This window comes from Suillus fuscotomentosus, assembly GCF_016647785.1.
Source record: "Suillus fuscotomentosus strain FC203 chromosome Unknown F5891scaffold_2, whole genome shotgun sequence".
Lineage (NCBI taxonomy): Eukaryota > Fungi > Basidiomycota > Agaricomycetes > Boletales > Suillaceae > Suillus > Suillus fuscotomentosus.
Genome location: NW_024539514.1, coordinates 1661376 through 1688592, shown reverse-complemented (window position 1 = coordinate 1688592; position 27217 = coordinate 1661376). Strand labels below are relative to the sequence as shown.

The 27217-nt window shown below is 47.7% G+C and overlaps 9 protein-coding genes across 9 annotated transcripts; 6 read left to right on the top strand and 3 right to left on the bottom strand.

Annotated features, from left to right (window-relative positions):
* Positions 1-1668: 1668 nt before the first annotated feature.
* Positions 1669-3394, bottom strand: F5891DRAFT_223255 (uncharacterized protein). Its single transcript, XM_041370978.1, has 11 exons — positions 3036-3394; positions 2929-2961; positions 2859-2878; positions 2793-2807; positions 2701-2739; positions 2617-2645; positions 2545-2558; positions 2391-2489; positions 2221-2280; positions 2028-2162; positions 1669-1971 (listed from the first exon to the last, which is right to left on the bottom strand). The coding sequence occupies exons 1-11, from the start codon at positions 3112-3114 to the stop codon at positions 1736-1738; spliced, it is 759 nt and encodes a 252-aa protein (XP_041233597.1). The 5' UTR covers positions 3115-3394; the 3' UTR covers positions 1669-1735.
* A 26-nt stretch (positions 3395-3420) lies between these two features.
* F5891DRAFT_998346 (glycosyltransferase family 66 protein) lies at positions 3421-6666 on the bottom strand. The gene is made up of 10 exons (XM_041378488.1): positions 6395-6666; positions 6325-6342; positions 6239-6275; positions 5985-6184; positions 5703-5932; positions 5467-5652; positions 5212-5419; positions 4365-5161; positions 3911-4311; positions 3421-3861 (listed from the first exon to the last, which is right to left on the bottom strand). Exons 1-10 carry the CDS (start codon positions 6550-6552, stop codon positions 3733-3735), a joined length of 2364 nt encoding a protein of 787 aa, XP_041233596.1. The 5' UTR covers positions 6553-6666; the 3' UTR covers positions 3421-3732.
* A 973-nt stretch (positions 6667-7639) lies between these two features.
* Positions 7640-9209, top strand: F5891DRAFT_974604 (uncharacterized protein; the record flags this gene model as incomplete). The annotated part of the gene is made up of 7 exons (XM_041376469.1): positions 7640-7767; positions 7818-7929; positions 7987-8133; positions 8191-8659; positions 8714-8854; positions 8908-9074; positions 9129-9209. 7 exons carry the CDS (start codon positions 7640-7642, stop codon positions 9207-9209), a joined length of 1245 nt encoding a protein of 414 aa, XP_041233595.1.
* A 1138-nt stretch (positions 9210-10347) lies between these two features.
* On the top strand, positions 10348-15279 carry F5891DRAFT_998330 (bromodomain-containing protein). The gene is made up of 20 exons (XM_041378487.1): positions 10348-10408; positions 10467-10626; positions 10675-10725; positions 10772-10825; positions 10873-10988; positions 11040-11172; positions 11222-11298; positions 11347-11514; positions 11567-11740; positions 11798-12001; positions 12051-12137; positions 12185-12354; positions 12403-12547; positions 12598-13366; positions 13418-13747; positions 13803-14333; positions 14464-14593; positions 14640-14686; positions 14734-14821; positions 14874-15279. Exons 2-20 carry the CDS (start codon positions 10500-10502, stop codon positions 15022-15024), a joined length of 3552 nt encoding a protein of 1183 aa, XP_041233594.1. The 5' UTR covers positions 10348-10408; positions 10467-10499; the 3' UTR covers positions 15025-15279.
* Positions 15139-16437, bottom strand: F5891DRAFT_1220845 (uncharacterized protein; the record flags this gene model as incomplete). Its single annotated transcript, XM_041369414.1, has 6 exons — positions 16080-16437; positions 15981-16024; positions 15816-15917; positions 15496-15765; positions 15316-15445; positions 15139-15207 (listed from the first exon to the last, which is right to left on the bottom strand). Exons 1-6 carry the CDS (start codon positions 16203-16205, stop codon positions 15139-15141), a joined length of 741 nt encoding a protein of 246 aa, XP_041233593.1. The 5' UTR covers positions 16206-16437.
* Positions 16438-17609: 1172 nt separating this feature from the next.
* Positions 17610-18862, top strand: F5891DRAFT_998298 (uncharacterized protein). Its single transcript, XM_041378486.1, has 12 exons — positions 17610-17825; positions 17886-17944; positions 17999-18031; positions 18083-18102; positions 18157-18171; positions 18224-18262; positions 18317-18345; positions 18403-18416; positions 18464-18492; positions 18556-18598; positions 18653-18712; positions 18765-18862. Exons 2-10 carry the CDS (start codon positions 17890-17892, stop codon positions 18568-18570), a joined length of 249 nt encoding a protein of 82 aa, XP_041233592.1. The 5' UTR covers positions 17610-17825; positions 17886-17889; the 3' UTR covers positions 18571-18598; positions 18653-18712; positions 18765-18862.
* Positions 18863-20435: 1573 nt separating this feature from the next.
* On the top strand, positions 20436-22399 carry F5891DRAFT_1220843 (uncharacterized protein; the record flags this gene model as incomplete). The annotated part of the gene is made up of 14 exons (XM_041369413.1): positions 20436-20767; positions 20822-20854; positions 20906-20925; positions 20980-20994; positions 21047-21085; positions 21142-21180; positions 21229-21242; positions 21290-21295; positions 21349-21366; positions 21418-21533; positions 21603-21743; positions 21796-22024; positions 22080-22128; positions 22181-22399. Exons 1-14 carry the CDS (start codon positions 20713-20715, stop codon positions 22397-22399), a joined length of 993 nt encoding a protein of 330 aa, XP_041233591.1. The 5' UTR covers positions 20436-20712.
* A 136-nt stretch (positions 22400-22535) lies between these two features.
* On the top strand, positions 22536-23896 carry F5891DRAFT_998287 (WLM-domain-containing protein). Its single transcript, XM_041378485.1, has 3 exons — positions 22536-22955; positions 23015-23365; positions 23436-23896. Exons 1-3 carry the CDS (start codon positions 22611-22613, stop codon positions 23715-23717), a joined length of 978 nt encoding a protein of 325 aa, XP_041233590.1. The 5' UTR covers positions 22536-22610; the 3' UTR covers positions 23718-23896.
* Positions 23897-26047: 2151 nt separating this feature from the next.
* Positions 26048-27212, top strand: F5891DRAFT_998280 (kinase-like domain-containing protein). Its single transcript, XM_041378484.1, has 7 exons — positions 26048-26068; positions 26127-26213; positions 26276-26581; positions 26633-26761; positions 26817-26922; positions 26948-26949; positions 26976-27212. Exons 1-7 carry the CDS (start codon positions 26066-26068, stop codon positions 27132-27134), a joined length of 792 nt encoding a protein of 263 aa, XP_041233589.1. The 5' UTR covers positions 26048-26065; the 3' UTR covers positions 27135-27212.
* The last annotated feature ends 5 nt before the right edge of the window (positions 27213-27217 follow it).

Genomic DNA, 27217 nt, shown 5'->3' with positions numbered 1-27217 from the left:
GCGTCTGTACCTTTGATCGATGCTCCTGTGTCCTTGTCCCAGTGACAACCTGATTGGTTGCGGTATGTCTCAATGCCACTGAATGATTTTTTGAGCTAAAAACAAACATCAGTTCATGATAGATTAAGATCAAGATAACATATTACCGAGGTCCACTTAGTCTTGACCTTCTTCCCAGTCTTCAGTGCCCCCACTGATTCGAGTGTTTCATTGGCATTCAGGAGAACTGCCGCTTTGTTGTAAGTTTCCTGTGGAAAGTTTCCTCCGTCGCCACCCTGTGCACAATTAAGGACGAGGTAGTCAAGTAGTGCGTGAATCTCGAGGTCATTCCAATGGGCCTTGTCGGCAAACTGAACTGGTTGGGCCATGAGAACACTGGTATAATGGGCACAGATGGCAGTAATAGTGACCACCCAAGCACAGATCTGTGTACGACGTTGATTGTCGAAGGAATACGAATTCATGATGATGTACAGGTGCAAGGTGAAGCAAGGTTCAAATTTCGGACTCCGACTCTCGGGACGGCCCAAGCCGACAATCTGCGCAGGTTGTTTTGCCAAATGTTCGTCAACATCTGGTAGACGAACTGGCTCTAAACGATCTGTACGTATACAACTCCTGAATTACGTCAGATTGGCACGTAGTACTAGCCTAGTGCTGTTACTGTATGCAATAATACGTATGTTCAGTGAGTGAACAAAGGTAGCGGCTCGTTCAAGTTCTCCTGATGGCAAAAATGACTTGGATGTACATCCTACTACCACCCAGTGGAGGCTTATTGTTCCAAGTTTTATCTCACTTTAGATCTTGTCATATTCAACATTCAGCTCGGTAATATCCATGAGTGACGAGCGCGCACATACGGCTAGGGTAAGGGTCATGTCATGATCATTGGCATCAAACGTACCATCATCGGCGATCTGCACATCTTTCGAAGTTCGGTGTGCGCACCACGCCCACCGGGCGGGAAGAGCGCACTTCGCAGGTCCATGAAGGGCTGATGCTCGAAGTAATATTGATGGGGAGTCGGGGATGTGCCCAGTGTGTACAAACTAGAGGCTGGTTAGAAATAGAAGCTTGTGCAGGAAATCAAGCCAAGTAGAGATGCCGCCGCGGCGAACATCCGGGTTAATGAAGTTAAGCGAATATACTAAGTACCGATCTGTCGTAGTCCTAGCACACCTCGATGACCGGCAGCCCAGCCGCTGCGAAGGACAGCAAATGTTTGATGCCATGAGGGAACACTTATAAACCCTTCGACAATTGACCAGAGTTGAATGATGGATGTCAATAACACTTTAAGCTAGATCTAAGAGGTCCAGCAGTACGTCTCCTTGAATCTACTAAATAAACCAAATCAATATCATCACGAAAGTGGGAATAAGTAAAAGCAAAATCCCCTGCTCTTTATAGGACATCAGACAGCCCTTCACTTCACCGAGAATTACACACTACTACTGATAGTCGATATATGCGTGCGCTCCTGGAAAGCGATCGAGGATATGACGGTTACTGCGTCAGAATCGGCCACAAGCTTAGCATGATATTCTCGAACGCCAAGGATCAGGCATGGTCCCAGCACAGACATCTGCACGACCATCAGAATCTGAACCAAACCAGAATAAATCTGAATTTCTAGGTAAGATAGATTCTATAGAGATGATGAACCGTGGTTGTATGCAGAGGTAGGTGAAAGATTGACATACTGTTGACAATGGTTGAGTCAAACTAGCATTTAACTGGAAGAAAAAACCACGTGACTTTTCATCAACACCTTAAAACAGTCCCCGATCATTCCTCCCGCTGAATGTCGTCGCAGTTCACGGAAGTGTTTTACCGCTACACAGACTGCGAGACACAGTGTGACGACCTCCCACACGGTGCAGAGTATCCAAGTAAGAGAAATCAGAAGTACGATATCTCTCGCAGAGTTAATCCTGCACAGATCAACGCCAAAGGCAATGAGTTCCTCTGGTATTCATCAATGAGCCCCATGCACGTTTGTTTTCATCCATAATTAAGCGTACCCCCTGAACTATGCATCGTTATCTTTGTGGCCACCACTCCATCGAAAATGTTGTTAGCCAGGAAGGTGACAATGAGAAATATAAGGATCTTTCTGGATCGTTGATACATAGCATGTAACCGAATAATGATGATGACTTGCAACATGTTTCAGTCAAATCAATATTACTGAGGTCACACAAGTGCCAAGCTCACCTGACAGCATTGCAACTACTAAAACAGCCGTCCAATTCTCTACGATGTATATAATAAAGCCTGACGAATCCAGTCAGTGACCAACCTCGAATAGCACACACACCAAACAGACTCACATCTGTAGTCATATAGCGTGGCATTAGTGAACCAAGAAGTCAGCAAAGAACCACACCCACTGCTACAAGGTATTGCGGTCAATTGAAAGGGAATAACGACATATCTGTGCAGAAGACTCACTGTGTCTGTCAGCGAGATAGTCGGAACACTATCTGTATACCGTTGGTCAGAAGACGGAAAGACAGTGGATGTACCAAGGAGACGTACTCGGGATACTCAGGCTAATTATGAGGGATAGACGATCAACACAACACTGATTGTTTAGCTTTCCGAACATACGCAGCATATAAGATTCCAAGGTAGCGCACCTAGGATGCTTTCAAGTCAGTACAACATGGCAACCGCGACAGACAAACCACGCACACTGAGATACAGAACTGTCATTAGCGACCAGCGTCGTCTCTGTAATTAATTATATTTCCATGGTTGTTCCTCGTACATGGGACCCTACTCACCCAGATCAGCTCAACCTACAGAACCATTTTAGCAAGATGGCTGTTCCGGTCATAGCATTGACATACCTCTTGTGCGAATGTAAGTGCTTGAAATACTTGTAAGATATCAGCAGTCCTTTAATATTATCATGCTCACCCCAATCATACGTCACTCCAATAAAGGCGGCAACTATACAACCGCCGTCAAGGTTAGATTGAGACTCGTCAGCCCTCAGCTTCAACATCCGACTACTCTCTACGAACCCATAAAATAACTAGCGAGACGATACGCTTTGATGATAGGCCACCAAGCGGGATCGTTAATTGAGACCGTTATGGTCATATTGGTGGAGAATGAGGCGAACTCGATAGACGCATAACAATAACATTCGCGTTATATATGCGCATACCGCTATCCAGTGCTTCAAGTCGACAATAGAAATGTGATCAAGGGGTGATCTCAGTGCACTCCAGGGCCGTAGTAGATGTTTCAGCTGCAACTAGAGAGGTTGGGTTGTGCTTAGACTGTTGACTCTCCGCAAGCAGATGAGTTCGAGATTTGGAGATACAACAACTCGACAACGCGAAGAAAGGAATGCGATTAATACACACCCAGGGAAGAGCTGTTGACATGGGACACGAGTGATAGTACGAACGGTATTAGCTAATTAATGGTACCGGAGAAGTATAATGCCGGTATTCGAGTCGTGACGCGATCAGGTGCCTCTGTGTTGAGCAACTTGCGACTGAGTCTTGTATCTATTCTTTTGCATAAGTACATGGATTATCAATATTTCAATGCTTGTCGGACACGTACGACGGGACGACAAAGAGGGTGAACGAAGGTTGTGGCTCCAGACAAGGTCTATAATACTACAAGGCGTAGAGACACGATCTATGTCAGACACGCCGTTCTGAGGCCTCGAAGCTTTTTCTCATTCGCCGTCTATCATTCCCTCGCTCAAGCACCGATAGCCTTCCTTCTCGACATAGGTTTCGTCCGCTTGCGTTTCTTCCCCTGATTGAACGCATTCGCGATTTTCAAGTCGCGTCCGAGCACATCATCCTTCTTCACTTCATAAATGCGGACCTAAAGGACAGTCAGCTAAATACCGCATTCCAATCACATCGAGACGTACGATCCAGTTTTCTGTTGTATATGCCTCCTCGAGGTAGTCCAAAGTTGGGCCCTGTATAGGCACATGCTGTCCTCGCACACGATCCACAGGCTGCTGACCACCAAACAGCTCCGCAAAGCGATAGTAGCTCATTTTGTACATCAGACTGTCGCGCATCGCCGGGGATGCCTCGCTATCTACGCGGTACTCTCCGCGATTGAAGTAATTTGGCTCTTGGATCTCATCGGGCCAGACACCTTGCGCGATACGTACCATCCAGAGGAACTTGTTGATGTCGTCGCCGCTGTACCCGATCAGCCCACCGAAGATGATGAGCACGTAGCTGACATCGTGTTTGCGCAGGATGGGGTAGGCAATATCCTCGGGCGACGACATGGCTTTGCCCACTGTCGCAATGTGTGCTATTGCACAAGTTAACATCAATTAAGGCTATTACATCATGGGAACAACTCACTATTGTTCCAGGTGTTGTTGTCCACCAACGTCGGGCGATCCGCCATTCCTGCGATCTGGTAGCCATAGTCCCACCAACTCATGACAACTGCATCCTCTGCCGTGTTCTGCCTCAGCCAGTGGTACGCCTCCCTGAAATCATCAATGAGGTTCTTGCCTCCATCGGAGCTTGTCGAGCTCAGCACGACGGATGGCGAGGAGTATGCGTTCGAAGTCACCCATGTGCAATGCACGACGAAGAAGAGAAGCAATCCGAGCGAGTTCAAAAGAACGACCAGGCGCGTGTCCATACCGAAGACGCCCCTTTCGGCGGTAGTGGCGGATTTGGCAGCAGAGGAAGTAACGTTGGAGACAAGTTCACTTAAAACACCGCCTGCGGATGCAGAAGCTTCCTTTTCCTTTTCTTTCTCCTTGTTCTTTTTCGCCTTCTTGCTGCTAGCGGGTGTAGCGGGTCTCGAGGTAGATGTTGTTCCAGTGGGGGTAGTCGAGGACTCACTCTTGTCGTCTTCAACACTGGGTTCGGCAGGGTCCAGATACGTATCCATGAGAGTCGAGAGCGCTACAGCGGCAGACACACAGACAACCGGGGTGAGGGTAAGCATCAGACGCACCATCACGCCTGCAAAGTAGCTGGCAACGACTGCGTAGATGATCACGAAGATGTGCTCGTCCCTCAGTGTACGGAAACACATCACGACGCCCGCAGGGAAAAGGAAAATCAGGAAATGCAAGTCCATGAAGAACGAAGGCCATGCGGTAGGCTGGTGCTCAGATACTGAAGCAATGATAGGGATGTACCTGTGTGTCTAGTCAGTGATGGAAGGTTGTGCACAGGTATCTTCTCATACTTCTTAGCATAGCCGGTGTCCCACAGGGAGTAGAATCGCCCAGTCCAGGGGGCAATCCAGCCCTTATAAGTAAGGCCAACGATTCCAAAGAAGCCGATCAGGCCAAGAGAGATGACCGTAGCAAAGAGTAACTCCTGGAACTGCTTTGAAGACACGTGTGCGCGAACAAGTTGCCCGAAAGCAACAATCTGCAATAGGCCGAACACACCTGCAAGGTGTTCAAAATAATGCGAGAAACGGAAATGATGAACGTACCAAGCGCAGCCATGTGTTCGCTAGTACGAACAGGCTGGAAGCCAACGAAGGGGACCTGCATACTGGACAAGGTGCCGATCGCATACCAGGACGAATACGCAACATAAAGTCGGCCCGTAAAACGACCCATCAACAATAGGACGAGCGCATGCAGAGGAATCATATTTGTGATGAATGCATACCCGCCTGTGGATTGTTGTCAGAATCAACTTGAAAGTAGATGGATGACGTCATACCCCATGCAGCCACCATGTAGAAGTAAAATACAGCAGCAATAGTGCCCCAAAATGCGCTTCCCTGCTTGAGGGCCTTGATCCATGCGAAAAAGGTAAACATAAGCAAGAATATGGCAATAGCCTCATTGTCATACGAGCCGGCGACGGAACGCGAGATGTAACCCGGCACTATGCCGATGAACGCAGCTGCAAGAAGACCAGCACTTTCATCTTTCATTTCTTTCGTAAACCTGGTAAGTGATAATCAATTGACTGCAATAATGGAGTGCAGAACGCGCGCACATGTACGTGGCCCAAGCAGTTAAGGCGCTAAATCCTGGAGCTAGGAGGACGCAAATGTTGCGAATATCGACCGGGAGATTGAGTGCATGGAGTAAGTTGTATATTACACCGCTAGTTGCCATAAGACCAGGATAGATAGTTCCACCGACTACACGTCCGAGGGGGTACCATGCCGTTGGGTCGAACCAATTCCAAAATTCCTGGAAAACGCGACTTGTGAAGTGCTAGTTGGAGAGCCTGAATGCGGTGCTTACATAGAAACCTTGCGAGGCAAGAACCTTTGTTGCTCGACTGTAAAGGAGGCACTGAGCACGCGAATAAATACACAAAATTTACGCACTAGTTAAACCATGGGTCGCTGTTAAGAGTTCATTGTGAGTCGACACATGTTCAAATACGGTTGCACGCACAATTCATGGATAATACTCTCGAAATTGATAACAGCAAATAGACGAGAGGCAATAGCAGCGCCTGATATGAGGGCAAGTGCAATGATACGGAGGAGGGACGCGGTGTTGGCAACGGTGACGGGAGACAAGTCAGAAGGGAGTGGGTAGGCAGCCGGCATGGCCGCTCGTAATTATTGTCGACTGTCGTGGACTGTCTTTTAGCAACGTTGAATGAAGAGACCGAAATATGAGCTGAAACCCTCCAAGCAATATGGAAATGCGAAACCTTGGCGTTAACCGAAAGTCGACGTGTCCAATGAATGTAGACTTTGACCCCTCTGTGGAGGGTCACACGCACCTTGCTAGTAGTACTGCCGTAACTATCTACTACTCATCGTTGCCAATGACAGCTATTCATATGCTACTAGTACTGGTCACGGTGACCTGTGGCTTATACGCTGGTCACATTAGCTCGAGGTATTCTCGGTAGAAATTCAACATGGATATAAGGTGACGGACGAGTCGGCGTAACCGACTTCTGATACCAGCACTGCTTTTCCAATGACCGCCGCGGTCCAAGGAGTTCCGAGTCATCGTGGTATCCGCCGTGTTGTTTATCTGCAGGAGAGACGCTGATATATAGGCCCTAAATCTATTACCAGTAAAGTGGTGCCTGCAATGACCGGTGCCGCGAACCTAATAGTGCAGAGGCAATCACCTCGAGATACGGCATACTCGTTGAGTCAGGCTGGATTATGCCTGCTGGATCAAACGCTGGGGCAACGCGCTGGGAAACGCGCCCGGATCCAGTATTCACACCCGGGTCAAAGCATCTTGGCATTTTGCTCTTGCCGGAGTTTAGTAATCCAGTATCACAAAACTACCCTCCACCTCGATAACGAACCACTGCCCTAATCAGCTTCGGTGCGTCATAAGGCAGTGACGATACCATTAGAACGCGCCATGTAAGTATTGATGGAATTTCTACAACAGTGCTAGTTCAACACGTGTCTCATCAACCTTCCATCTACGGCAGGCGTGCGGAAGCCTCGAGGCGCAGCATGCAGCCCTCATAAGCGGCTCCAGATGCAACGGCATTCTGCACTTTTCTTCCAGCTCTCTTCATCTTGTAGCTCTTCAATAGCAGAGCCACTATATTCACGTCCTGGTGACTGAATACATACCAAGCAATAACCACAGTTGTCTAGCCTTACGGGTATATTCGTACCCTAATCCATTTCAGGTTACTCGCAGATCTATCAAATCATGCTCCCCATTACCGAATTCCAGTTTGCGTTCTGTGGGATCGCGACCTTTGCGGCCACCTTCGGCTACGCATGTGCTCGTAGGGCCTCCTCCCTGGGCGCTCAACCAAGGCACGTCGATGTCGAACCGTGAGTCACGCAACCCAGCCGAGTAGTAGTAATCCATAACGCGGACTCAGCGAGGAGAAGTCTCTCAAGCGTAAGCTCGATGAATCTGATGCCGAATCCGAGGAAGAACAGGAGAGACCCGTCAAAAGGAGCAGAACACCTCCCAACGACCACGAGGAGGAAGTAAGTTTTAATCGAAGACGATGATATTGTCTTCATTTGTTGAGCAAATTCTGCTAGGAGTGGGAAGTTGTCATCCCACCTCCTTCATATCAAGAGGCCCAGAATGCGGCACCCCATCCTGAACCAGCTGTCCAACAAGAAGTGTCCACAGTTGCTCAAGTTGGGGCCGCGCAAGTCGAAGACGTCGCCCCAAGCGCTAATGAGGTAAAGTTAAGATTCAATTTGATCGTGCACCAGGTGACTCAAATTAATCTTCTGCAGCCCGCTCCAGAAGCACACACACCACCGGCTATCATTGCTAACGAAAATACTCAGCCAGCCGAACCACAGACAGAGGAGGCCGAGTTACAGCATAAGCATCCCGAGAGTCAGTCTCAATCAGTGGGGACCAATGAGCCCAGTGAGCCTCGCCCCGTTACACCGCCACCACCGTCAGCTCCCAGGCCAGTTACTCCTGGTCCGAATGTCACTGCATTCTCATCTTTCGCAAACACTAAATCCCCCTTCACCAAGTATTCCAACACTCCCTTCCCGTCATCTACGTCGGCGTTCACACCTGCTTGGCGATGCGGCGAATCTCGTACTCGAAACTTTCCTGTTGATAACGCACCTGTGCTGTGTCCGAACGATAATGCGATCTCGCCGTCTCCAAATGAAGTTGCTGAGACGTCTTCGGCCGGTGCTCTAGGTGACCGTACACAGGCATCCACATCATCAAAAGTATCATCACGTGGGTCACCGCCTACAACGACCTGACCACTTCATTAATCTATGGTATCCCTAGTTGTAACCGGTGAAGAAGACGAATCCGTATCTTCCGAGCTCAAAGGTGTCAAAATCTTCATAAAGCGCGGACGCAAAGAATTCACAAATGGTAACTTTGGACATATCAAAGTCCTTACGCAGGACGAACGAACGCGCTTGCGTAAGTATATATTCCTTGCAAACTGTTGATATTGATCACGTGCGGTGTATCAGTATTCAGACGGGACCCCCTGGGCCAGGTGTCGATGAACGTAGCCTTGCGGTCTGCAGTGCGGTGCCATTATGATGCAGGTGAAAGTATTCTTCGAGTCGTGCTGATGGAGCAGGTCGCTGCTGAGGGGAAGGAACCCAAAGATGAGGTTGTGATCTATGCCCTCAAGGTAGGTAACATAACTTTGATCCAAGAACAATTTGGTTAATCGATCGACATGCAGCCGGGGCGCGCACCGAAGGCCGATTTCAAGGTTTTTGCTGAAACACTCTGCGCAAACGAGTCTCTCAAAGTGGCGTCATAATCCCTCCTTCCCCTTGGAGGTCATGACAGATGTCATGTGCCATGCCGCAAGACGCCGGTCGTCTTCATTAGAACGCAATATGCGTTCAGGCAGTAAGTTGTATGACAGTATGTCGACAACTTCGCCGCATGTGCAAAATTGGTTTGGTTGGTGAAAGACCTCAGCACGTCCAAACCACTGAACAGTTACGGATATCCCGACACTGTATATTGAACACACTAAAGATTGTACGAATTTTCGCTCGTGTTGCGTTCGCAATACGTATTCTAGGCAAGTTTGTACATCTACTCTATAGAAACATGATTCCAGTGCTAAGTTGTCGGGGACTCGAGAAGATCACAACTGCGATATAGTCAGAATAGTGGCAGATCACAAACTTTTGCGCTCTCAGGGAAGGTACTATGTGAATCTCATGGAAAATGTGCCGGTCAATTAGCCCACTTCGATAAAGAAAATCTACGTTTCGAGTGCTTAGTTGCAATGCGTTGTGAGAGGTACTAGCGAGTGCCAGTCATTTCAATATTCTGAGCTTCCTAGCCATGTTATGTTCTGCTGTCCTGAAAGACCACTTCAGAAGTATGGAAACTGAGTTTGTAAAACACATCTGGAACACTTATTCCGCAGCTACACTTCCGAGATCGATCGAGGCCGTGTAAGGCAGGCTCTTATCTTATTCTACTCATCAGACCTTTCATATTTTGCTAAGAACGCATACTTGAAGGCGGGCCGTGGGCGGGCGGGGCCGCCGATCATTATTAAACCGGCGAGCGACCGATATTTCCACTCCATCAGCCTGGGGCCCCATCGGAGTCAATATTTAGTGCTTTGAATGTTGTACAAAACACTTGGGTGGTCATATACATATCTCATATATATTTCAGCTTGAATAAGTCACATACATAAAAATTACATTCGAAATCGGCGCAAATTTTAGCTATACTTGAACATCACATTTTGTATAGCACATTCAAATTCAGCTTGAACTGCTTAAGTTCAGCCATTTGCGATTTCGCATGCGATTTTATATTTGATTTTATACTTATCCAAGGTTGATCCAAGGTGTTGAAAGTGTCTGCCGCCAAAGCCGTACACAGAGGTCACATGATGTGTTAGGTCACGGTTACGACTCTTGGGCTAACTTGAAAGCTGCCGCATCAGCATTTGAATGAGTTTCTTGCTGTTTCTTTTTGGCTTGCCTAGTGAGCGACTCGAAACCTAGTACGCAAGCTTTGAGCGGTGGCTCAGAAGTCTCTCCAGACTCTTCACTTTGCTTTCTTCGTTTGCCACACCATGGCTCGCGGCTTCAAATCCCCTGCTGCTCAAGTACCACTGCCTAAAGTGTCATTTATTATCGTCCAGGATGATGATATCAACCAACCTGCTGGAGTGCACGACCTACAAGCTAGATCTTATGGATGTATGTAGTCTACGCTTTGTCAAACTACTCGAGCCAATTCCTTTGCAGACAACGACTTCACTGAATTCCTGAGACCGGATCATTACATTCGGTACATCGGTGAGCATGTTCACGTGTAATAAACGATTCATTTGACACAAAATAGAGCCTCTTGAGAAAGACCTTGCCATTCAGGTAGAATATGACATGGACGACCAAGGTGGGCACTCTCTTACCCTCCTTCACTTTACCAATATATTAGAGCAGATCAGGAATGGCTTGACGCAGCGAACGTTGAAAGGAAGAAAGATCAACTGAATGCGGTCACGTACGAGACTTTTGAGATTATCATGGATCGCCTGGAGAAAGAGTACTTTGATTTGGTACGCCCCTCTGTACCATGTATAGACTCTTCTCACTTTGCCACTATGCAGACCAAGAATATACCCAAATCTGATTATGCCATGCCTTCTGAAGATTCGACTTGCGCCATTTGTGACGATTCCGAGGGAGAAAACAGTAATGCTATCGTATTTTGTGACGGCTGTAACCTCGCTGTTCATCAGGGTATTTCCCTCGAACTTTTGAACATATCATTTCACTCATGTACCAACAGACTGCTATGGAGTCCCGTACATACCCGAAGGCCAGTGGTTATGTCGCAAGTGCACCGTCTCCCCTGAGAATCTAGTGGTGAGGAGATTTTGAAAGGGCATGCATATTTCACTAACGGACATTCAGTCATGCATACTTTGCCCCAACGAGGGGGGAGCGTTCAAACAAACAGTATTTGGTGACTGGGCCCATCTTCTGTGTGCTATTTGGATACCCGAGACGCGGGTGGCAAATGAGGTATTCATGGAGCCTATCACTGGATCTGACAAAATTCCGAAGCAGCGCTGGAAATTAGTAAGTTTTTGTTTCGTCTTATGCTTCTTTCGTCCATTGACACTCTATCCAGAAATGCTCAATATGTGGCATTCGCCAGGGTGCATGCATCCAATGTACAAAGAACTCATGCTTCCTGGCCTTCCACACAACCTGCGCTCGCAAGGAAAGGTTACTCATGCCAATGAAGAGCTCGCAGGGATCTGAACCTGGTACGCTGGCATGCTATTGCGAGAAGCACCTTCCTGTATGCAATGTCGTCTCCCTTACATTGGAAACCACTCATCTTACTTTTTTTATATAGAAAGAGCAGCAAGACGTTCGCCTAAAAGCTCTTGCACAAGACGGCCAGATGACTAGCCCCAGTTCCAAGCTGTCCAAATCTGCTCGTGCATATGCCAAAACTTACAAGACCGGCCCACCGCTTGTGCCACACATCATTGTTGAACGCATTCTGAATTATATCACTAAGGTGAATGTGCGCAAGAAAAACGAATTTGTATATATGGTTTGTAAATATTGGAGCTTGAAGCGTGAAGCGAGGCGGGGGGCGCCAGCTGTTGAAGAGACTGCATCTCGAACCATGGACAGCGTCAAACTCGGGGAAAGTACAGACCGAAGAGGAAAAGACTATGAAACTAGAGGTCCATTTTTCTTTCTGTTTCTTCTGCAATGGCTAATGTTCGTGCAGTACTTGAAAAATCTGCGCAGAGATCTGGAGTCTGTTCGTGAATTGACGCTACAAACTCGCAGACGGGAGAGCCGGAAGCTTGCACAGACTGAGAGCATCCAGAAAGTGCTCGAGATTGCACTCTTCCCTCACGAGGCACTACTCCGGCTTGCGTTTGAGAAGGTTCTTGCGTACGCGGTGCTCCAAGTCTTGAGATTGAAACGCTGACACTTCATAAGTCTTGACCGTCACAGTCTCTTCAAGCATCCGGTATCAAGGACGGAGGTCCCCGACTACTATGATGTCGTGAAAACGCCCATGACCTGGGATGCGATCGATGGGAAGCTTGATCGTCACGAGTACTGGGACCTAGAGGGTTTCAAGGTGAGCCATGCTTAGGCTAGTTTTACGCTTTCGTTTTTAACATCTCTCAGAGTGACATCGAGTTGGTACTGTCTAATGCAATCCTGTACAACAAGCCTGGTACATCTTTCTACAAGACCGCACAAAGAATACAAATAAGCAGTCAACCCATCCTTCAGGAACTCAATTCCCTGGCCTACAATCACTCACCCCTTACTCCCCCTGATCCTTCCGACTCCTCCGTTCTCTCCCAGGTGTCAATCGGAGACCTAGAACCTTTGATGGAAACACTCCAGCTACTGACGTCGACTCAAGACATTCAAGATAACACTAATCTTCTTCTTCATACCGATCCCATCTCATCACTATTCAGCTTCGAACTTCCGCTCGTGAAGCCCCCACCGCCTCCTGCCCCAGCTCCATCTCCTCCACCGCCTCCGAAATCCAAGGTATCCAAAAAGAAGCGCATACCCAAAACTGTTGAACCTGGTCCTCTGGACACCTCCCCAGGCTTCCGTGCCCCGCGAACTCGCCGAGCTCATGCGGCAGCCGCAGCTTTCGAGGCTGAGGCTGGCTTTGAACCCGAACCTCAATCCACTGCCGAACCTGAGCTGGGAATAATCGAGGGTGATCAGAAAGTAGCTTCTGAACCACCAAAGAAACGACGCCGGCAGAGTGCAATGCCTGGGCAAGCAGAAACGCCACCCATGGTCACAGATGTAGACAGTCAGGGATTATTCAAAATGTTTGATGCCGGATGGATTTTACCGTCGGGACAACGGAGGGGCGGACGCCAGCCCGTAGAGAGGGCTCCACTTCCACCTAAGAAAAAGAAGATGGGTAAGTCGATATCTTCTTTGCTGTTTTCTTAAACTGATCGTCGTAATGAAGATCGTGGGATGTCGAGGTTGTCTGTATTCAGCACAAACGCATCAGATAATCAGACTCTGGACGAGATTTCTGGGCCTTCTGGCTTGTCTGTAGAAGAGAAAGTGGAGATGGATGTCAAATCTGGAGTAATGTCCGAGGCGAGTGCTGCTGCCCCTGACATGGATGCGCAGGCAGAGTTAGACCATGTCATCAATGAAGAGATGGAGGCACCCATGGCTCTTGATATTCCAGAGAAGCACCAGGAGGAAGAATTGGAGAGGCAGCTACTAACAGAACCCGAACCTCAACCGGAAGTTCAACCGGAGAGGCAACTACTACCAGAACCTGAACGTCAACTGGAAGTTCAACCGGAAGTTCAACCGGAGAGGCGACTACTTACTGCCAGAACCCGAACCTCAACCAGAAGTTCAACCGCAGGTAATAATCCAGCTAAAGGTCACAGAGTTAGAAAAGGATAGGGAGGAGACACGATCAGAGTTAGAAGCGCGTATAGCCAAGATCCCCGTACGACCAAACACGAAGATCAATGTCGAAAACGGGAAGATTGTCGTGGAGGAGTTAGACACGCCCAAACTTCGGCGGGAAAAAGCAAGGCAGCGGAAAGCAGAAAAGGCGGCTGCGGCGGCAGCTGCAGCTGCAGCTACCCAAGGCCTTCCGCAAGCCAACGCTGAGATCCCGAAAACCAACGTCGGGACCACTCAAGATGACGTATCCGATTTATCTTCTCTGAGCGAGCTGGACAGTGATACTGATGAGAAGCCTGTGACACGGGGCGAGGCGACTACATCCAATACCATACCCGACGTAAAGCTCGCTGGAACGCGTCAACTGCAACGCGCGCCAGCCAATCTCGTTACCACAGGGAAAGCGCTTGTTGTCCTTGAACCGGGAAAACAGTTAGAGTGTGGCACTCTTGGTATGTCGGCCGATATCTTCACAGATTTCTCATCTGACGATGGTTCCTTATCAGTTTGGGCTAAAGCAGGTCAGACCTCGATAAATGGAATTCGGCAGTCTACAGACTCTTACTGATATCGCTTCATTAGATACGTATCCATGGTGGCCTGCAGTCGTTTGGGAGCCAGATGACCCATCGATTCCAGAAGACGTCAAGAAGAAGAAACCTCAAGATCATTCTCGTCATATCGTACAATTCTATGATCCCACAAGTTCATGGTACATCTGAAAATGAACAGTTGGATTTTGCTGATCATCTGAACAGGACATGGGTCACCACTGGCCATATGTTGTTACTGGGTGAAGATAATGGTAAGTGCCAGTAGTGTTGTGTGTGTCACTGCTGATTCTCTTATTAGCGGTCGATGCTTCTCTACTTTCGCCAACTTCGGTGGTCCAAAAGTGGAAAACCCCCAGGATTAAGAAACAATGCCGGGAAGCTTTCCAGTGAGTCCTCTTCTCATTCTTCATATATTTCACGAGAACACGTTGCTTTCAGGCGCGCCCTGGCAGAGATGGAAACGGATGCAGATTTACTTGCTCATGAAACGGAGGATGTTGCGACTGAGGTTACAAGCGCTGGTTCTATGAAAGAGCCAGGTTCCACTGATGTTCATATGGCTATGCCAGTCGAGCAATCCGCTTCATGAGTGGGGGCTTCTTTCTGTACTTTTGCGCAAACAAGTAACAGACTGGTCGTCAGACATGAATATACTACAGAGACTGTACCAAGTCTCAACCCGTGATCCGGGCTCCACATTTTCTCAAAAGACCGCTAGGAAACACGTTGCTTTATGAGATGGCCAAGATTTTTTCTGGTGATCACGGTCGCACTGTTGGTAAAGCATAGTGAGACAGACACAAGAGATAGACGTGTAGGTACTTGCATAAACAGCTGTTTTGCACCTGTGGCGTGGTGAGATCCAGATGAACTAAAGAACGAAAATATGATCATACCGAGAGCATTGCAAGAGCTTCGAAGTTCCGGACTTTCCACAGCCATCAAGGCCGCATTCATTGAGAGAGCTTTCACAGTGTTGTTTCAGACCACCTGCCAGGATCGTTGTCTCCCTTGTTTGGGGTTTGTCACTACCTTTCTCGGCGACGAACGGGTAACTCACGGATCATCCTCCAGTTGCTTGAGGCAACGCGTAATCTGTTGCTTTTGGTATTTCCTATTCCACTCACGCAGTTTTGGGAGAAGCGCTTGTTTGTCTTCCTCGCTGACGGAATTCGTGCCCTGCAGGGCTAAGAGGGTCGAGAGAAACTGGCACATTTCTACGATGTGCACAGGATCTGCTGGAGCTGAAGACGCAGTGGCCATGCGATGCGCTTGAGTCTTGCAAATAGACGTTTTGGCCGCGGTTAATAGAAACCTAGCGAAGTAGGGCCTGAAAACTGTGTGTGAATGGGGCGAGACAGGTAGTGGAAGAGGACTTACAGGTAAGCAATAGCATTGAGCATTCTCATGGGTACATTGAATGCCGCATCTTGCGCATCGTAGGCGCCTACGAGGGCAGAGAGATACTTGGCGCAAAATTCACTGACAGAAGCAAGGCTTAGGGTTCAGCCAAGGAAAGGGGACAACCTTGGCTGCTAAACGCACGAATTGATCACGTTTTGGGATGAATTTCTTTGCAGTAAACCAAGCTGATGTGCAGATGAGAAACGGTGAGAACGATGGTGTTACCAGTAGGATACGAACCTGTGATTCGAGAAACACTGAATTTGCCTGGTGATCGCCAGTCAATCCGCAGTACTCAGCCAGCGAATCTGCCGTGACGTTCAATAGCCCTTGCATACCAGCTTGCGTGCCAGACATCCAGCTCATCGTTATGATACCACTACGAAAATTGGAGTAGGGTGGATCCGTTCAAACCCAGGAACAACGTGTGCAATGAGGGCATAAGCAGGCCGCAATCATTACATATGTTGATCAGTTAGCGCTGATCATGAGTAGTAAATCGGGACCTTGCTGGGGAAATAAGGTTTAGTAATAGCCTGTTTCCAACTTCACGTTATACGGCTTCTGATCAAATCACCATAGGAAACGAACGTTTTGCAAGCAAGCCGTTTTTTTTCTTGCCATCAGATATCTATCACGTTAGAATTTTGAAAAGACGATGCAAGAGACCGGCTCATTATATACAACTCCCAAGGCGGCGCTCGATTGAATAGACATGCGTGAAGGCACCTGAGAAACCATTACACAATTAACAATAACAGGTCACATGTCACATGTCACTCGACAACTTTTCACTGCTTGCCACTTTACAGTAATAACGACGCATGAGAGTACATGTAAGCTCTGATACTGAGCAACAACGTGATGATGGGCCAGTCGTTGAGCGTGGCAGCTGTGGGGTCAAACGATCTCACTCGACCTGACTCCCGAATAGGAACCCTTGGTGACTTAGTAGAAAGGTGACCGACCCCTGGGAAAGCACGAAGTTGACCCTTTGCTTTCGCCGAGCTCTTCTTACATGATGTCACGCAAACTGTCGGGGCCTGGGACAGGTACTACGTCAAGCACTTAACATCTCAGAGACATAGTAAAGACTGATTACGGGGACAGCTCTGTCAAAAACTTGACCCTGGCCCGGGTTCACATTCCGACAACACGTGGTGAGTTGAAAGTACTCATTACATTCCGCCAGAAATTTGACAACTTCTTGCAAGTATATGTCAGAACGACGCTTGAGGATCGTGCATGTTGGGCTTCGCGAATCGCCACCACAGCATGAGAACTCGCGCATATGATTTTTGAATGCCGGTAGGTTCAAGCCAAGACCAAGGTAGAGCAAGGTGTGCACTCACGCTTCAAGTGTTCAAGCGTTCAAATTCAAATCCCAGCCTCGGCAGATTTGGCTAACCTCGAGTAAGCAAGTCTGGACCGATTCTGTATGCTTGTGCTCTATCTGATAGTCTGATGCCTTCCACAGGGCCGAATATACTCATGGCTCCATCTTCTCCCTTTTAATAAATGTCAAATGGGGTACTTACCCGATAGCGCTTGCCTTCACGAAGGCATTGTGACTATGTCTATCCAAAATATCACTCTACCACGGACGTTAACATGTCAAAGGCCTACAAACGCTTCGCTTACTCTGAGGTTCGATCTTAAATCATACACTCGCTTGTCACGGTTATATGAATGGTGGTGGGACTTCCTTTGATGTTTTCCGGCAGGGGCAGATAAGCACCGCCCTTGCTACCGAATCTAACCTAAGAAGCAGTTACAGCCACCGGTGACGCAGGGTCACCCTTCAAGTTGTCAGTCGTGTGATCATCGACCTTTGGGCCTTTCCGTTGGTAGCGAATTATTGAGGACAGACTCGTCCGATAGAGTGCGGCACCGCAAGCTCCGCTGTCGTACAGTTTTCATTAAAACGTCACAAGTTCACAACCCTTGCAAGTTAACGGGATTCCGATAGCCTGCCCTATAAGTGTGGTACGTTAGTGATTAGCAACCCATCCCTTACTCTTTGAAACTGCCATTTGACCTGCACAGTTTTATGCCGGAACTAGATGAATATCTGTATGCTCTTGCCTGGAATAACAACACATCAGGTTCGTTAGCCTTATCGGAAATGATTCATTGTGCTAAACTTCATCCTTTTTCAGTTGTAGTCATTACCCTGATATTCTATGAGTACGGTCAGTAGCTCTCATGAACCTTGCAGTGCAGCTGAACGTAATGTTATCTAGTGCTTCAGTTCGAGAAAGAGGTACCAAAGAGCTCGTTTTGTCTTGGTCGATTACTCATGATCATATTATCGCAGGTCACGTTTGTTTGGGTTAGAAATCAACCTCGACGTTATCAAGATCCGGAACTGACTGGATATGCAGGAAAGACAGTGGTCGGTGATGACGTATCTATATCTTGCTGTGAGTTCCAGCCTGCCAAAGTGCTTAATAGTTTCCCTTTGTTACTATTTTCAGGTACGATATTTCGGTATGTTGATTGCAATGTACGTCGCGGTGTTGTATCATTCAGATGGATATTGTATGTTGACGCTGGCTTTTAGAATCTCCGCCTGCTGTACGTGAAGTATACCAACTGAGCTGTCATTAACTGACTAGCGCTAGGGGGAGGTCTATTTTATATGCCTGAAGCAGTGAGTCTATCAATTCTTTCTTCAGAGAATTCCAGGTTGACTAAGATTTCAGCCGTACGTCAGAAGTTCCAAATTTAAGCATGATCTATTGACCTCTTGTTTAGTTGTCAGTATATCAGATTCAACTGAAACTAGGTTTGCTCATCGTGAAAATGAATAGGTTATGGTATGTTTCTGTTTATCCAATGGAGTCTTTCTGTATATTTTTGCTTGGGAGAAGGTAAGCCAAGGTCGTATACATACATTCTCGCATACCCATTTCGCATTTGCAGTCATCCTCATCTGGCGTCTATACGCCTTGTACAACCAATCCAAGCCTGTCCTTTATGTTCTACTGGTGTTGTTTATACCTATCGTCGCGCTCTATATAGCGGTGGATATATATTTATGGAGTCGACCCTCAGCGATCTCAAGTAAATTTCTATTTTGGTCGAATTTTGTGCAAGCTGATGCCTTGGTGTGTAGTACAAGAAGTAATAATAACCCCAAACATCAAGTACTGCGCGGCTTTCTTCCACATCGGACCCATGCCAGCGATATATACTTCCATCCCTGTCATATGCTATGATATCTTCTTAGTTGTCCTCGCCATTGCCGCCCTCGGGAAGCACTTGAAAGAACGGAAGGAACTTCGAATGAAACCTAACACCTATGTGGTCGTGATCGTCCAATATCATGTCATATACTTTGTCCTGTAAGTTCCCCTTCGTTTGTTGCGTTCTCTCAAAGCATTCATCGAGTCACGCTAGGAATTTGGCAAATCAAATCTTCATGGCGATATTATGGGCCAACCTTTCGGTATGATCTCTCTTGATTCCAGAAAGATGTGCTCTAATGCTGCATACCCAGACGGCAGTGATGAATCTCCTTCTAATGTTCAACGATACTGCGCCATTTATTATCGTGCCACGTCTTATCATCAGCATTTGGGAAGCGCACGCCAACGATAACTGTGTGCATGTCAGTACGACATTCGAGGATTGCCTCTGTTGGACTTCGCCACCGACGTTGGAGGATCACGAGCTGGACTCGCGCGAATGATATTTTAACTTCGAAGGAGGTAGAGTGATAACCCTTCGCCCGGACTCTTGTCATTCTCTGATACTAGTCCATAGTGTCATATCGACACTGTACATTGTCGCCACCAAGGACACATCAGTGGCTTTGGAATATCGTGGAGATGTATTGATCGGGTTCCTCCAGCATCAGGAAAATCCTTGTATGGGCATCTATGGCAACGTGCATTCACTATCAGCGACCATAGCATCGCAGTAAAGTCGCTCTCATGCAGCAGAGGCACAGCACTGTGGCGCTTTTGACTAGTCATGATGTACAAGACTCACCTTATGTGCCTGGCTAAATGCTGCTCATCAGCAAACTAGCTGTGGGTACTCGTACATTTAATATGATTTTATTTGGATGTTAAAATCAGGCACGTCATTAATTGAGTGAGCGATTGATTTGCCCTTCTATTTTCCATCAGCTCAGCATGCTGTTTGGAGGTTGATATGGGAGCGAGCTGCGGAAATGCCGACGGCGTACGTATACTCGTTGATCCGGACCGAGGGGGTAAGTTGGAGTTACTGTATTTGGTATTCTTACTAATCATTTTCGCAGTCTTTCAATAGTACAGCAAGTACGATTGTCTTCCTCAAGGCATCATGATCATGTCTATCCAAGAGATCACTTTACCGTACGGACATCGACATGCAAAGGGCCTCCAAACGCTTCGCTTGTTTCGAGGTTCGAAATTTGATCTCGGATCATGCACTTGCTTGTCAAGGTCATATGGAATCTGGATGGTGGTGGGACTTCATTTGATGTTTTTCAGCACATGCCGGGGTAGATAAGCACCGCCCTTACCACCTAAGCCAGAAGGTCGGACAACCCGAGAAGCAGTTATAGCCACCGGTGACGCAGGCGACCCTTCAAGTTGTCAGCCGTGTGATCATCAATATCGTACTTACGACCTTCCCGTTGGACCTTGGTCTTATCGCTGGTGGTGAATTATCGAGTACAATGAATCGCGACATCAAATGGAAAAGTGCGGCGCCACAAGCTCGACACGATGTCATACTATTTTCATTAGGACACAGCAAGTCACCAACCCTGAGGAGTTGACGAGATTTAGTCTGCCCTATAAGTATTGTACATTGGCGACCATCAGCCCATCCCTCAAGACCTCATTCTTTGAATTTGTAATCCGATCTTTACAGTTTCATGTCGGAACTGGAAGAATCTCTCTATGCTCTTCAATGGAATAACAACATGTCAGGTTCGTTAGTTTTGTCGGAAATGAATCGCCGTGCTGAACTTTCTCGTTTTCCAGTTGCTGTCATTACCATGGTATCCTATGAATACAGTCAGTAGCTTTCATGAATCTTGCAGTGCTGTTGACCGTAATGTCATCTAGTACTTCAACTCGAGAAAGAGGTACCGAGAAGCTCGTTTTGTCTTCGTCGAGTACTCATGATCATATTATCATAGGTCAAATTTGTTTGGGTTAGAGCTGAACCTCGATGATATCAAGATCCGGAACTGACTGGATATGCAGGAAAGACAGTGGTCGGTGATGACGTATCTATATCTTGCTGTGAGCTCCACCCTGCCAAAGTGCTTCATGGTCTTTCATTTTTGTTGCTATGTTAGGTTCGATACTTCGGTATTCTGGTTGCAATGTACGTCGCGGTATTGTATCATTCAGATGGATATTGTATGTTGACTCTGGTTTTTTAGAATCTCCGCCTCCTGTACGTGAGGTATACCGACTGAGCTGTCATTAACTGACTGGCGCTAGGGGGAGGTCCAGTTTATATACCTGCGGCAGTGAGTCTGTCTTTCTTGAGAGAATTCTAGGTCGACTAAGATTCAGCCGTACGTCGGAATTTCGTTTGACAGCTGATCTGCTGTTGACCTCTTGTTTAGTTGTGAGTATATTGCTTCAACTGAAACTGGCTTTGCCCATGGTGAAATTGAAATAGGTGATGGCATCTTTCTGTTTATGCAATGGGGTTTCTCTGTATACTCTTGCTTGACGAAAGGTAAGTCACGTTCATATGCATACATCCTTACTTCATTACACGTACCCATTTCGCATTTCGCATTTGCAGTCATCCTCATCTGGCGTCTGTACGCCCTGTACAACCAATCCAAGCCTATACTTTATGTTCTACTGGGGTCGTTTATACCTATCGTCGCGCTCTATATAGCGGTGGATGTAATTTTGTGGAGTCGACCCTCAGCGATCTCAAGTGAATTTCTACTTCCATCGAATTCTGTCCGAGCTGATGCCTTGGTGCGTAGCGCAAGAAGTAATACTTACTCCAAACATCAAGTACTGCACGGCTTTCTTCCACATCGGACCCATGCTAGCGATATATACTTCCATCCCCGTCATATGCTATGATATCCTCTTAGTTGTCCTCGCCATTGCCGCCCTCGGGAAGCACCTGAAAGAACGGAAGGAACTTCAAATGAAACCCAACACCTATATAGTCTTGATCGTCCGATACCATGTCATATACTTTGTCCTGTAAGTCCCCCTTCGTTTGTTGCGTTCTCTCAAAGCATTCATCGAGTCGTGCTAGGAATCTAGCAGTTCAAATCTTCTCGGCGATATTGTGGGCCAATCTTTCGGTATGATGTTTCATGATTCTAAAGAGGTCTGCTCTAATGTAGGCATGCACAGACGGAAGTGATGAATATCGTACTGTTGTTCTCCGATACTGCGCCATTTATTATCGTGCCACGTCTTATCATCGACATTTGGGAAACGCATGCCAACGACAGCTGTGTGCATGTCAGTACGACATTCCAGGATTGCGTCTGTTGGACTTCGCCACCGCCGTTGGAGGAGCACGATCTGGAAGTCTGTATAGAATCTATAGATGCTGACAACATTTCTTGATACTTCGTAGTCCAGGGCTCAATGTTTTCGTGCAACTATGTACTATCTTTCATTCTATATTTATTTATGTCCGTACCACCTACGATGGGTTACCGGCAATCAATCTGGCGCCGGTAGCCTGAGCGCTTTTAGTCAGCTTGATCCACAGGCCGGTGCTGGCGCTGCAGTCCCAACTTGACCAGTAACTATCACCAGACAGCCGAAGGAAATCATGTCCCATGAAGATATCATGCTGACCGTTACCTTTCGCGGGAAATCACACACTGTTTTCCTCCCGAATGACGCCCCTCTCTCTGCTCTCCACTCCCGTCTCGAGCTCCTCACTTCTGTTCCGCCATCATTACAGAAACTCATTTATAGAGGAAAGAAATTCCAGCATCGACAGGATGACTCAGATCCAGAACCCACCATCGCCCAAGCAGGTCTTCGCGATGGTATCAAAGTGCAAATGCTTGGCTCGACAGTAGAAGAACTCGGACAACTGAATGCAGCTGACTCGGCACACCAGAAGAAGGAGCAAATTCTCAGAGAGAGGGCGCTAAAGCCACAGGTCAAGGTATGTCCTGACATTTGTTCTTATCATCAAGATTATCAATCATGATGAGAGGCAATTAGCTTCGTTCGACCGGGTCATCGTCTACTTCGTCACACCAGTACCGCTTTCACCGTATAGAAGCGCTCACTCATCTGCCGCGACCTGAAACAGCGACGGAGTGTCTCACAACTCTTTCCAAGGACCCTGCAGTCCTACATGTCATGCAGAAGCATCGTTTTTCTGTGGGCTTGCTTACCGAGCTTGCACCACACGAGCACCCTGGACTTCTGGGTCTTAACGTCGGGAGTGGAGGTACCATCAAGCTGCGAATTCGGCTCGATACGTATGATGGATTTCGTCCGTACCTGGAGGTCAGGCGCGTGTTGTGCCATGAACTGGCTCACAATGAGTGGGGCGAACATAACAATGATGTGAGTCACAACCTGTACATCAAGAATCATCTTCTAATACCCTGTTTACACCGCGGTCGTGCGCTGCTAGTTTAAAGAGCTAAATTCTCAGCTCAATCGTGAGGTTGCAGAATTTGAGGCTGCAGCAAGAGCAGGAACACATGGACTTTCTGATTTAGGAGACACATATCAGCCGTCGTCGGACGGAGAAGTAGAGGCACTTGTTCATGTTCTAGGAGGCACAGACCTTCGAGGTAACGATACCACGGACGAACATCGGATGAGGGCGCTGGAAGCTGCCACAGCGCGTCTTAGGAACGAAGAACTAGAACGGAGCTGCGGGACTTCTGGACCGCAGAAGCAATCTGGTTGATAGCTGAGTTAATGGTAACTACATATATTTCAGGCTAGTGATGGTGGTTTGAATTTATTTCTGTGCTAGTATACCAGGTCAGACAATTTGAAAGTCAGTCGCACATTGACACTCAATGAATTAAAAGGTGATCAACCATTCCTTATAGCAAACGTTGCTCGCGTGATGTATAGAAGTTGCTGACTGGGTTTGCATGTATGAGTATGTGCTCCCTCAGGAAGTTTGGTAGAACGCCCGGCGATGCAATGATGTCGTTACTCGTATACTGTGGCAAGTGCGGCCAAGACGCTTCCAACTTCCGGTGTGTCTGGATTCCCGAATCCCCACTGCAGTCAAATTCTGATTGGCACGCTTGAGTGAAGAGTAGGGGCGGGCTGACAATTTCTCGAGCGGGTGGTTCCTCTAAAAATATAAGGATAGTGCTTACTCTAGTTCGTCGTCGACAATATGTTCCGTAGAAGTTGCACTAGCAGCCGGTTTCTGGGTAGCCCAGTCTGTGAACGGGAGAGACAGTTGAACGAGCGCAAGACAATATCATGCACATGCCATACGTGCATGGGCACTTCCGTGGTCTTCAAGCCTTTAAGCTTCAGGACTTGATTCATATAAATCATACTATCATAGTGCAGAGTCATGATTCGAGTCATACCTAGTAGAAGAGTTTTCGCGAAGAGTTTTCACGGTTGTCGCCGGTCCGGGTCAGCCGCAACCTCATTGGGATCGTCGTGCTCCCTTGTTTCCTTGTCTTTACCGTTACAGGCTTCCAGCTTCTAGTTCGTCGCTTGTGCTGCATATCGACCACCTTCTGCATCGCTTCTTATTTCAGATCGAGAGCTTGCAGGTGACCGGTGACGGGGCAACTGTTGTGTCTGTACCCTTCGTATGTTTTTTTCCGCATGTCACAGTGTATGCTAATCTTCGTTCAAGAGCAATTTGTTCATCAAATCAAGCTACTGCTCTTACATGTATTTTCCCGTTATCAACCTCGTTATTTATCAAGCCGAAACCAAAATATAACTCAACGACTCAGTTACTTTCCTACTCACAATCGCGACCTCCATGGGAGCACGCCGTGATCGACACGTCCACACAAGCCAACATGTAAAGTTTGAATCTGAATTGTCAACCCTGTTAATACCTTCAAATGCCGTCTTTTCATCTCATGCCTTTATAATGCTGTCCAAAGGTGTAGTCCATACATCACTCCGATCTTTCTGCTAACGTACATTGATACTTTTTGAATGTCAATACCGTTGCTGCGGAGACTATCTTGAGCGACCGACTCTGTGGCTAGGGACATCAACTTGACATTCATGAGATAAGTATATGAAGAATAATGTGCAGGTTCTTCCGAAGATACCCATTCGTGGCCCGTCGTGCGACACTGATAAATAAATATTCAGAAGAAGTAAAACACCTGTAACAGCATGCCTTGCAGCGGTTAGCGCTTGACTAGAATGTTCGGTGCTAGGACCGCTCGCGTTCTAGACTTGGACATGCACATTTTTGCGGCATCGCATTGTTTTGATATCGTAAGTGTTATTGACCGCTCGGCAGCTGGCAGGGATGTGCGCCGACGCTTGGTGCTCAACTGTGGTTGCAGCGTGTTTTGACTGTTCCACAGCGCACATCTCCACAATCTCCCCCGTCGTGATCGACAGTGGCTAGTCGCCATGATTACCCTGTGGGTACAATTCACAAATCGACGCTCCACAACTCATTGATATTATTTAAAGCGCGTTGTGGTCCTACCAAGAAACTCTTAAATACCCTCGTTGAATCGCTTCTTGGCATTTCCGTACCCTTCGCCTCATCATTATCTGTCGGCCAAGGTCGCTGAAATGTCGATAGCTCAATCTTCTTCTTCTTCTGAACCTTCTAGCGCTACATTCAATGCGCCCGCCGTACAGTCTACCATTGTCGATGCTGGCATTGCGAATGCTCGCTCAGAGCTCCCCGATCTTCAACACCCTTCTGCCTCGGAGCCGGCCGACCCTCCAGCTGACCCTCTAGCACCTGCTCACGCTTCCACCTTCACGTACTCCGGCCCAGCAGAGGTGGTCCAAACTACACCAGTGTCATGCACGTATGGCCCCTTTCGTGTTTGGTGCACATTGGGCCAGGGCGCGTACGGCGTGGCGATCGGAGCTGAAGACGTAGCGTCGAATCGCTTGTTGTGTCTCAAGGTCTTTCCAAAGCACCATCTTGAGCACAAATCCAGGAAAGATGTTCTTCTGAACGAACTCGAAGCGTACAAGCGTATTTCATGCGCGTTACCGTGCCCCGCGGCTATATTTCTCATGGGCCTCGAGATGTCGTTCCAGACCAGGGATAAAATATGTTTTGCAATGGTGCGTCCTCCTCCCCTGCAACCCGTTTCAGTCATCTGACTCCATTGGGTGTCTCTAGGACCTGATGGCAAGCGATCTGTATAGCTATCTGCAACGTTATCCTGCGTACTGCGTCCAAAATTCTGGTAGGTGGGCTGCGCAAATGGTAAGCGGTCGTCTTTCCTGGTCTTCGACATCTCACGTCTCATGCCTCCTCCGACTTCGAAGACCCTTGGGATCAACGCTCTTCACGAGATGGGGATCATCCACCGGGACATCAAAGCCGCTAACATCCTGATCGATGCTCGAGAGAATGTGCGCATCACCGACTTTGGCTTGAGTTATGTGAACAAAAACGAAGGACCCTTGGACCGACGGCGGAATTATTGTTCGCAAGAGGCGGGAACGACGCACACCATGGCACCTGAGGTCCTGCCCAACATACCCGGCCCCCGTCTGTTCAAGTACGGAGCACCCGCAGACTGGTGGTCGTTAGGCTGCGTCATCTACGAGCTCGTTTCGAAGAAGCACAAGGCACGTTTTGAGTCTTCCTTCGCTGCTATCTTACTGATATCATCTCGTCAGTCACTCTTTGTTACAAAGGACGACATACTTTTTTACTTTTCTTGGTGCAACCATAACCGCGACAGACCATCCACACAGTTCCCTGCCTTTAAAGAATTACATGAAGCTCTTGCGGATTTGATCTCTGGGGTAAGCTTTTGTCTTATTCGTTTTACGGCACCATCACTCATCTTTACCACGGTAGCTGCTGCGACCCGTCCCGTCATCGCGGTTTGGGTTCGCTGAAGTCGTAAATCATAGATCGTTTTTGTTGAAACCCAACATGTCAGAATTCTCCGACGCATACTCTCTCGGTGAGTTAAATCTGATTTGTCTGCGAAAATCATGCTAAAACCATATTGCAGCGCTTGGGCGCAGAGAATTTCCATCTATGCTGCCAGACTTACGATGTGGTCGAGAGACCAACGCAGCGGAGATCTGGTTTTGCCAACCTTCCTGGGAGACATCGCGCGTTCCGGGTGTGGACTGGGTCAAGCCGGCGCTTTTTTATCCGTCCCTATGATGGCCCTTCAGTCCAGTCGGTGCTCATTTCGTTTCGATAGCTTCATTTTTCACTGTCACTACGTCTCCCTTCCTTCTTCAAGT

Coding starts and splice junctions, on each gene's coding strand:
- F5891DRAFT_223255 (XM_041370978.1), bottom strand. CDS start 3,114: ATGACCATAACGGTCTCAATTAACGATCCCGCTTGGTGGCCTATCATC. Junction 2,646..2,700: donor TGACAGTTCTGTATCTCAGT/GTGCGTGGTTTG, acceptor AAAGCATCCTAG/GTGCGCTACCTTGGAATCTT. Junction 2,163..2,220: donor AGTAGTTGCAATGCTGTCAG/GTGAGCTTGGCA, acceptor ACATGTTGCAAG/TCATCATCATTATTCGGTTA.
- F5891DRAFT_998346 (XM_041378488.1), bottom strand. CDS start 6,552: ATGCCGGCTGCCTACCCACTCCCTTCTGACTTGTCTCCCGTCACCGTT. Junction 5,933..5,984: donor ACTGCTTGGGCCACGTACAT/GTGCGCGCGTTC, acceptor ATCACTTACCAG/GTTTACGAAAGAAATGAAAG. Junction 4,312..4,364: donor CAACAACACCTGGAACAATA/GTGAGTTGTTCC, acceptor CTTGTGCAATAG/CACACATTGCGACAGTGGGC.
- F5891DRAFT_998330 (XM_041378487.1), top strand. CDS start 10,500: ATGGCTCGCGGCTTCAAATCCCCTGCTGCTCAAGTACCACTGCCTAAA. Junction 11,173..11,221: donor TAACCTCGCTGTTCATCAGG/GTATTTCCCTCG, acceptor ATGTACCAACAG/ACTGCTATGGAGTCCCGTAC. Junction 13,367..13,417: donor ACCTAAGAAAAAGAAGATGG/GTAAGTCGATAT, acceptor GTCGTAATGAAG/ATCGTGGGATGTCGAGGTTG.
- F5891DRAFT_998298 (XM_041378486.1), top strand. CDS start 17,890: ATGCCGGAACTAGATGAATATCTGTATGCTCTTGCCTGGAATAACAAC. Junction 17,945..17,998: donor CTGGAATAACAACACATCAG/GTTCGTTAGCCT, acceptor ATCCTTTTTCAG/TTGTAGTCATTACCCTGATA. Junction 18,263..18,316: donor TGACGTATCTATATCTTGCT/GTGAGTTCCAGC, acceptor TACTATTTTCAG/GTACGATATTTCGGTATGTT.
- F5891DRAFT_998287 (XM_041378485.1), top strand. CDS start 22,611: ATGTCCCATGAAGATATCATGCTGACCGTTACCTTTCGCGGGAAATCA. Junction 22,956..23,014: donor CGCTAAAGCCACAGGTCAAG/GTATGTCCTGAC, acceptor AGAGGCAATTAG/CTTCGTTCGACCGGGTCATC. Junction 23,366..23,435: donor GGGGCGAACATAACAATGAT/GTGAGTCACAAC, acceptor GTGCGCTGCTAG/TTTAAAGAGCTAAATTCTCA.
- F5891DRAFT_998280 (XM_041378484.1), top strand. Junction 26,214..26,275: donor GTAGGTGGGCTGCGCAAATG/GTAAGCGGTCGT, acceptor CCGACTTCGAAG/ACCCTTGGGATCAACGCTCT. Junction 26,762..26,816: donor TTGCGGATTTGATCTCTGGG/GTAAGCTTTTGT, acceptor TTACCACGGTAG/CTGCTGCGACCCGTCCCGTC.